This window comes from Tachysurus fulvidraco, chromosome 1 (assembly GCF_022655615.1).
Source record: "Tachysurus fulvidraco isolate hzauxx_2018 chromosome 1, HZAU_PFXX_2.0, whole genome shotgun sequence".
Classification (NCBI taxonomy): Eukaryota; Metazoa; Chordata; class Actinopteri; order Siluriformes; family Bagridae; genus Tachysurus; species Tachysurus fulvidraco.
This window is the reverse complement of record NC_062518.1, coordinates 49,734,378-49,744,377: the sequence shown is the minus strand read 5'-3', so window position 1 is coordinate 49,744,377 and position 10,000 is coordinate 49,734,378. Positions and strand designations below refer to the sequence as shown.

At 43.4% G+C, this 10,000-nt stretch overlaps 1 protein-coding gene across 1 annotated transcript in view; it reads left to right on the top strand.

The window, feature by feature from the left end:
* LOC125141396 (transmembrane inner ear expressed protein-like) overlaps positions 1-8,771 on the top strand; it is a 12,847-nt gene extending 4,076 nt beyond the window's left edge. The window contains exons 2-4 of the mRNA XM_047814714.1: positions 4,236-4,353; positions 8,021-8,170; positions 8,541-8,771. Coding sequence (XP_047670670.1) covers positions 4,236-4,353; positions 8,021-8,170; positions 8,541-8,650 — 378 coding nt within the window. The 3' untranslated portion in view covers positions 8,651-8,771. The remainder of the gene's footprint in view (positions 1-4,235; positions 4,354-8,020; positions 8,171-8,540) is intronic.
* Positions 8,772-10,000: the final 1,229 nt, after the last annotated feature.

Below are 10,000 nucleotides of genomic sequence, written 5' to 3'. Positions count from 1 at the left end.
TGTTCACGCTCTACTGGTGTGTGTTCACGCTCTACTGGTGTGTGTTCACGCTCTACTAGTGTGTGTTCACGCTCTACTAGTGTGTGTTCACGCTCTACTGGTGTGTGTTCACGCTCTACTAGTGTGTTTTTACGCTCTACTAGTGTGTGTTCACGCTCTACTAGTGTGTGTTCACGCTCTACTGGTGTGTGTTCACGCTCTACTGGTGTGTGTTCACGCTCTACTAGTGTGTGTTCACGCTCTACTAGTGTGTGTTCATGCTCTACTAGTGTGTGTTCACGCTCTACTAGTGTGTGTTCACGCTCTACTAGTGTGTGTTCACGCTCTACTAGTGTGTGTTCACGCTCTACCGGTGTGTGTTCACGCTCTACCGGTGTGTGTTCACGCTCTACCGGTGTGTTCACGCTCTACTAGTGTGTGTTCACGCTCTACTAGTGTGTGTTCACGCTCTACTAGTGTGTGTTCACGCTCTACTAGTGTGTGTTCACGCTCTACTGGTGTGTGTTCACGCTCTACTAGTGTGTGTTCACGCTCTACTAGTGTGTGTTCACTCTCTACTGGTGTGTGTTCACGCTCTACTAGTGTGTGTTCACGCTCTACTAGTGTGTGTTCACGCTCTACTGGTGTGTGTTCACGCTCTACTAGTGTGTGTTCACGCTCTACTAGTGTGTGTTCACGCTCTACTAGTGTGTGTTCACGCTCTACTAGTGTGTGTTCACGCTCTACCGGTGTTTGTTCACGCTCTACTAGTGTGTGTTCACGCTCTACCGGTGTGTGTTCACGCTCTACTAGTGTGTGTTCACGCTCTACTGGTGTGTGTTCACGCTCTACTAGTGTGTGTTCACGCTCTACTGGTGTGTGTTCACTCTCTACTAGTGTGTGTTGTGAAAAACCTTTGGGTCAACAAACTGAATCTGTTTTTAATTCATGCTAACTTACATGAGGTACTTAAAAGTGACAGGAAGTGAATGTTTATACCAGTTTAATTGTGCAGACAGACTCCATTGACTGCTTCTGCCTGAAGACAAAGCTTACTCTGTCCTTCTCTAGAGCTTCAAAGAACAAAAAATAATGAAGACCCACATGAGTCAGTGCTGAAGTCAGCAGGATTCAGTAATCAGAGCCTGACCTACTGATACAAACCTCCACTGGATGTTCTTCATTCAACTACCTGCTGACTTTGGCAGGTGTGGCTCCACTGCCTCCACTGCCTTTACTACCCTGCTACCTCCTTTTTGTTCAGGACCTCTACTACCCCCCACTGCCTTCACCTCCTTTATTGCCTACACTTCCTTTACTACCTCCACACTCTTTACTACCTATACAATATTCACTAGTTCTACTGTCTCCACTTTTTCTACTACCTCTAATACCTTCACCACCTTTATTGCCCCCACTTCCTCTACTACCTCCATTTCTTCCACTTCCTTCACTATCTTGGCTATCTTCACTACATTCCCTGCCAAATCTCTTTGACCCTGTATATCAAATTCAAATTTTATTCATGGTCAGAGAAGTAATTAAGGCAGCTGGTCTCAGGAGCCATCTTGGATTTGGATTTGGAGTTAGTACCCGTCATATCGTTTTTGCCTCAGCATGGTTGACTCCTGCCTCTGCTTTGACAGATGATCTTTGGTCTCTTGCCCTTTGGTCTGGGAATGTTGTGGATATTTGTTTTTGACCCTGGGCTGTTTAAATAAATCTCCTGCACGTGGATCCTCACATCTCCTGTGAGATTTCACCTGACATTTAAACACAGAGCTGAGACAGGACACAGGAAAGACAGTGGCTCATGAGTCCCGTCGTGATGAAACAGTGGGAACGAAGATTTCCCTAAGTCACTCTGAGGACTGTTTGATGCCGGTGCTGAGAAATGTCCTGTTTTTAGATGAACCTTCTCAGGCTTTTCACAACATGCTTCATGTTAACCAGATTAATGAATTTAATACAGAAAACTAAACAAATGTCCTTTATCTTCATCAACCTTGAAATCATGGTGTATTTATTTTAGAGGCTCAGTCCTTTTCTGGGCTTATTGTCTCAGTGTAATGACCATACAGCTCATACTGTCTCACTGACTGGTGACTTATAACTGTCTCACTGACTGGTGGCTTAGTAACTGTCTCACTGACTGGTGACTTAGTAACTGTCTCACTGACTGGTGACTTATAACTGTCTCACTGACTGGTGGCTTAGTAACTGTCTCACTGACTGGTGACTTAGTAACTGTCTCACTGACTGGTGACTTATAACTGTCTCACTGACTGGTGACTTAGTAACTGTGTCACTGACTGGTGACTTAGTAACTGTGTCACTGACTGGTGACTTAGTAACTGTCTCACTGACTGGTGACTTATAACTGTCTCACTGACTGGTGGCTTAGTAACTGTCTCACTGACTGGTGACTTAGTAACTGTCTCACTGACTGGTGACTTAGTAACTGTCTCACTGACTGGTGACTTAGTAACTGTCTCACTGACTGGTGACTTAGTAACTGTCTCACTGACTGGTGACTTAGTAACTGTCTCACTGACTGGTGACTTAGTAACTGTCTCACTGACTGGTGACTTATAACTGTCTCACTGACTGGTGGCTTAGTAACTGTCTCACTGACTGGTGACTTAGTAACTGTCTCACTGACTGGTGACTTATAACTGTCTCACTGACTGGTGACTTAGTAACTGTGTCACTGACTGGTGACTTAGTAACTGTGTCACTGACTGGTGACTTAGTAACTGTCTCACTGACTGGTGACTTATAACTGTCTCACTGACTGGTGGCTTAGTAACTGTCTCACTGACTGGTGACTTAGTAACTGTCTCACTGACTGGTGACTTAGTAACTGTCACACTGACTGGTGACTTATAACTGTCTCACTGACTGGTGACTTAGTAACTGTCTCACTGACTGGTGACTTAGTAACTGTGTCACTGACTGGTGACTTAGTAACTGTCTCACTGACTGGTGACTTATAACTGTCTCACTGACTGGTGACTTATAACTGTCTCACTGACTGGTGACTTATAACTGTCTCACTGACTGGTGACTTAGTAACTGTGTCACTGACTGGTGACTTAGTAACTGTCTCACTGACTGGTGACTTATAACTGTCTCACTGACTGGTGACTTATAACTGTCTCACTGACTGGTGACTTATAACTGTCTCACTGACTGGTGACTTAGTAACTGTCTCACTGACTGGTGACTTAGTAACTGTCTCACTGACTGGTGACTTAGTAACTGTCTCACTGACTGGTGACTTAGTAACTGTCTCACTGACTGGTGACTTATAACTGTCTCACTGACTGGTGGCTTAGTAACTGTCACACTGACTGGTGACTTATAACTGTCTCACTGACTGGTGACTTATAACTGTCTCACTGACTGGTGACTTAGTAACTGTCTCACTGACTGCTGACTTATAACTGTCTCACTGACTGGTGACTTAGTAACTGTGTCACTGACTGGTGACTTAGTAACTGTGTCACTGACTGGTGACTTAGTAACTGTCTCACTGACTGGTGACTTAGTAACTGTCTCACTGACTGGTGACTTATAACTGTCTCACTGACTGGTGACTTATAACTGTCTCACTGACTGGTGACTTATAACTGTCTCACTGACTGGTGACTTATAACTGTCTCACTGACTGGTGACTTATAACTGTCTCACTGACTGGTGACTTAGTAACTGTCTCACTGACTGGTGACTTAGTAACTGTCTCACTGACTGGTGACTTAGTAACTGTCTCACTGACTGGTGACTTATAACTGTCTCACTGACTGGTGGCTTAGTAACTGTCACACTGACTGGTGACTTATAACTGTCTCACTGACTGGTGACTTATAACTGTCTCACTGACTGGTGACTTAGTAACTGTCTCACTGACTGCTGACTTATAACTGTCTCACTGACTGGTGACTTAGTAACTGTGTCACTGACTGGTGACTTAGTAACTGTGTCACTGACTGGTGACTTAGTAACTGTGTCACTGACTGGTGACTTAGTAACTGTCTCACTGACTGGTGACTTAGTAACTGTCTCACTGACTGGTGACTTAGTAACTGTGTCACTGACTGGTGACTTAGTAACTGTCTCACTGACTGGTGACTTAGTAACTGTCTCACTGACTGGTGACTTACTAACTGACTTACTAACTACTCTCTCTCTCTCTCTCTCTCTCTCTCTCTCTCTCTCTCTCTCTCTCTCTCTCTCTCTCTCTCTCTCTCTTTCAGCTCTTGCCCACAGACCCCCCACCGAAGCCGGACCCCATCACCTCGGAGACGGTTGTGTTTTGGGGACTTCGTCTCTGGCAGGTTGTGGGGATTTTCTCCATGTTTATCCTGGTCATCAGTAAGTGTATTTACATAAATAAGACCAACAGAAATCATATTTGTTATTGTTTTATTACGGTATTTTTATTAAAAGAACATTTTTACCCTGATGTTCTTGAATGGGGTCTCTGGCTCAGTAAGGGGTGGAGCTTATGAGCATTTTCATAAGCATGCATATGGAGGTCTCTGCAGGTTCCTGCACTCTCACTGCCGTGACCGGGTTCCATTCCAACCCAGTTAATCACTAAGGTGTTAACTTTCAGTGTCTGCCCCAAATAAATAAATAATTAAATATAAATGTGGACCTTATTATCATTTGCATTATTTGCAATGTTTATGCTGTAATATTCCCAAGCTTAGCTAATGTTAGCGTTAAGCCTTTAGATGTTTTTAAGTAAATGTTTAAAAGTTATTTATTTAGTGCAATTTAACACATAATGGTTGACCAACATGTGGAACAAAGAAATTATAAAGTGCAAATATAAAAAAAAAAAATTATTAACATGATGTAAAATACACACAATACACACAGTACACACACACACACACACACACACACACACACACACACACACACACACACACACACACACACACAGAGAGAGAAACATTTGATAATGTTTATCTAACTATACTGTGCTCTAATAGTTAACCATGGAAACGGCGGTATAGTGATCTAATGGTTTGACTGTAAAGAATAATGATTGGACTGACTGTAGTTGGACTGAGTCATGATCATTGTTGAGAATGTTCCGGAGTCCTCAGGTTCAGGACCTGTTGTTTTATAGGTGTAATGACGTCCACTGATGTTCCTCTGATGAGTCTTTGATCTTGTAGCCCAGATGAGACAGGCTCATCACCGTAGTTACCGCATCGATCCTATTGTATGTGGCCTGATTAGATGGTGCTGCTGGCAGCACGAGCTGTGGTTCGTCTGATCTCAACGTAAGTGTAGGGTTCACAGTGTGAGACTGAGACATGTCTCCACTCATACGTCACACTCCTCCACACACATCCTGCTGAGACACTTCCACCATCCCGTTCCACCAATCTGATTCTCCACTGACTTGACAGAGCTGAGGTCTGATTACAGACCAAAACTCCCAAGCAAATAATGAGCTCACTTTTCATTCTCCATGACCACATTAGATCCTGTTACTGTCTAACACCAGACATCAAGTCAATAAGCTTGTATTGTCATTTCAAATGAAACAATATTCCTCCAGGACCATAGAGCTTCACAGAACAACCACGGAGCTACATAAAACAACCACGGAGCTACATAGAACAAACACAGTGCTACATACAACAACACAGAGCTACATAGAACAACACAGAGCTACATAGAACAACACAGAGCTACATAGAACAAACACAAACAAAGAACTACACAGAGCTACATAGAACAAACACATAGCTACATAGAACAAGACAGAGCTACATAGAACAACCACGGAGCTACATAGAGCAACCACAGAGGTACATAGAACAAACACAAACAAAGAACTACACAGAGCTACATAGAACAAACACATAGCTACATAGAACAAGACAGAGCTACATAGAACAACCACGGAGCTACATAGAGCAACCACAGAGGTACATAGAACAAACACATAGCTACATAGAACAAGACAGAGCTACATAGAACAACCACGGAGCTACATAGAGCAACCACAGAGGTACATAGAACAAACACATAGCTACATAGAACAAGACAGAGCTACATAGAACAACCACAGAGCTACATAGAACAACCACAGAGCTACATAGAACAAGACAGAGCTACATAGAACAGCACAGAGCTACATAGAACAACCACGGAGCTACATAGAACAAACACAGAGCTACATAGAACAACACAGACCTATCTGTACATCACGGAGCTCCGTGGTTGTTCTATGTAGGTCAGTGCAGTCCATACAGTTAAATGTGTGTGTGTGTGTGTGTGTGTGTGTGTGTGTGTGTGTGTGTGTGTGTGTGTGTGTGTGTGTGTGTGTGTGTGTATGTATTCTGATGGCTTGTGGAAAGAAACTTACACAATCTGATCATGAGGCCCTAATGCTACGATACCAGATGGCAGGAGGGTGAAGAGTGTGTGTGAGGGTTGTGTGAGGTGAAGAGTGTGTGTGAGGGTTGTGTGAGGTGAAGAGTGTGTGTGAGGGTTGTGTGAGGTGAAGAGTGTGTGTGAGGGTTGTGTGTGAGGTGAAGAGTGTGTGTGTGAGGGTTGTGTGTGAGGTGAAGAGTGTGTGTGTGTGAGGGTTGTGTGTGAGGTGAAGAGTGTGTGTGTGAGGGTTGTGTGTGAGGTCCACAATGCTGTTAGCTTTGTAGATGCAGCGTGTGGTGTAAGTGTCCATGATAGGGGGAAGAGAGACCCCAATGATCTTCTCAGATGTCCTCACTATCCGCTGCAGGGTCTTGTGATCAGACATGGTGCAGTTCCCAAACAAGACAGTGATGCAGCTGCTCAGGATGCTCTCAATGGTCCCTCTGTAAAAAGTAGTCAGGATGGGGGGAGGGGGGAGATGTGCCTTTCTCAGCCTTCGTAGGAAGTAGAGATGCTGCTTTGCTTTCTTGGTGATGGAGCTGGTGTTGAGTGACCAGGTGAAGTTCTCTGCTACATGAACACCAAGAAATTTGTTGCTCTTGACGATCTCTACAGATGATCCAGCGATGTTCAGTGGACAGTGGTCACTCTGTGCTCTTCTGAAGTCAACAACCATCTCTTTGGTTTTATCAACATTCAGAGGCAGGTTGTTGGTTCTACACCAGGTATAAGCTGCTGCATCTCTTCCCTGTATACTGACTCGTCGTCTTGCTGATGAGACCCACCACGGTGGTGTTATTGGTGAACTTGATAATATGGTCGTGAGTCAGCAGTGGACTGAGTACGCAGCCCTGAGGGGCTCCACTGCTCAGTGTGGTGGTGGTGGTGCGGTTGGTGATGCTGTTCCTGATCCGGACTGACTGAGGTCTCCCAGGCAGGAAGTCCGGGATCCAGTTGCAGATGGAGGTGTTCAGTCCCAGCAGGTGCTGAGGGATGATTGTATTGAATGATGAACTAAAGTCTATGAACAGCTTTCGTACATAAGTGTCTTTATTGTCCAGATGGGTGAGGGCTAAACGAAAGGGCGTGACAATGGACATCAACCAGCCGAGACCACAAAACTCTTCTGTATGTCACAGCATCTCTTTCTTTCTTTCTTTCTTTCTTTCTTTCTTTCTTTCTTTCTTTCTTTCTTTCTTTCTTTCTTTCTTTCTTTGAAGTAATTTTTACTCATTCTTCTTTCTTCTTTTTTATGGGTTCCTATCTTACTGTATATATCCTTCTTAATGCCTTAATGTTCCTTAATGTTTTTTTTTTTAAGTTTCAAATGTCTTCCTTCTTTATTTAAACACTGATGGATTAATTGATGGATTAATTGATGGATTAATTGATGGATTAATTGATGGATTAATTGATGGATTAATTGATGGATTAATCACAGCCCTTGTAGTTGAAGCTGAATGTAATGTAGAGTTTAAGGAGAATAAATGTGTTTAATGTGAGTAAAGCGAGTGACAGGTGATGAAGGAGATGATTTATGGAGGTGGTTTACAGTGTTATTTGAATATGAATGTGAATATAATAAGTGTTGATTTTACAGCCCAGTGTCAGTCTCGTCCGTGTGGTGTGTGTTTTTCAGTCATTACGCTGTGCTGCATTTTTAAATGTCGAGTTCCTCGCACCAAGAAGGAGATCGAGGCTCGTCACGCTCAGAGACAAGCGGCTAAGACCTATGCTAACACACTGGAGACGGTTCCTCCTCTCAATGAACTCACTGAGATACCAGGAGGTAAAAACACACACACACACATGAACACACACACACACATGAACACACACACACATGAACACACACATGAACACACACACACACACACACACACACACACACACACACACACACACACACACACACACACACACACACACACACACACACAGGAACTGCTTCTGCTACTGTAGCTCTTTACAGTCACTGTTTACACTTTACTGTATTTTCATCACACTGAATCCTTTTGTTTTCTGTTCTTCTGAGTTTTCTGAGTTTCCCTCTCTATCTGTGTGTGTGTGTGTGTGTGTGTGTGTGTGTGTGTGTGTGTGTGTGTGTGTGTGTGTGTGTGTGTGTGTGTGTGTGTGTGTGTGTGTGTTTGACCCTTCAGTGATTCGTACTGTCTCTGAGCAAGTGCAGACATGTGACACTAATCAACTTCCTGCTCTGAATGAGGAAGAGGAACCGACCAATCAGAGCGCTCAGAATGAGACAGGCTAAAACTCTACTGTCTGTCTCTTTATCTGTCTGTCTGTCTGTCTGTCTTTTTATCTGTCTGTCTCTTTATCTGTCTGTCTGTCTTTTTATCTGTCTGTCTGTCTGTCTGTCTCTTTATCTGTCTGTCTGTCTTTTCATCTGTCTGTCTCTTTATCTGTCTGTCTGTCCGTCTATCTCTTTATCTGTCTGTCTGTCTGTCTGTCTGTCTTTTTATCTGTCTGTTTGTCTGTCTATCTCTGTCTGTCTGTCTGTCTGTCTGTCTGTCTTTTTATCTGTCTGTCTCTTTATCTGTCTGTCTGTCTGTCTCTTTATCTGTCTGTCTGTCTGTCTCTTTATCTGTCTGTCTCTTTATCTGTCTGTCTCTTTATCTGTCTCACCCCTCAGTACTTTATCTTGCTTCTGTATTTCAGACTCAATAAACTTGTCTTTCTCTCTTCTTCGCTTCGTCTCCTCTCTTTTTTTTTGTTTTGTTTTGCTGTCTGTTGTCTTTCCTGCTCACAAACCCTTCTAACCCACATCACACACTCACAGCTCATTTACTCTCACAGTGTGGTGCATAAGTATTTGCCCCCCAACACTTCCACATTTTGTCATTTTTGTGAAATTTGTAAATCCACAAATTAAATTGGGGAAAGAATTAGAGAGCGTTTGATTGGCCACAGATCAGACGTGTCGTCGTTGTCTCTGTAGAATCATCAAGAACAGATCTACAGATAAACGGCTTTTATTTCATCTCCGTAGTTCCCTAAAACATGATGTTTTTTTGATAACCAGTGTGTGTGTGTGTGTGTGTGTGTGTGTGTGTGTGTGTGTGTGTGTGTGTGTGTGTGTGTGTGTGTGTGTGTGTGTGTGTGTGTGTGTGTGACCAGTGGAATTGTGGGTAATTACAGAATACACACTCTGACAGCATGCTGTATTAATGACAAGCTTATTAGCACATACTGTACATGTTGATTTCGCAAAGTCTCCTCAGAGGCTCTGTTACATGTTTCTGTTTCTTTCAAGACAAAGTTTCTACAGGAGCTTTTAGTCTTCTGCAGACGGAGACAGAGCCTGAGAGGACGTGTCTCATAATGACAACTTTCTCATTTTATTGTTATTGCACTTTATTGCATCAGTCACTTTGGAAGAAAGCAGCTGTGAATCTGAGAAAGAACTTCTCACACACACACACACACACACACACACACACACACACACACACACACACACACACACACACACACACACACATTAACAATAACTTTATTTAACTTTATTTTATCCTCTTTCACACCTGCACTACATGTTCATGTCACCAGTGTCCTCCATCTGGTTCTCATGGGGTTGTCTGGGTTCATCATACCTGTCCAC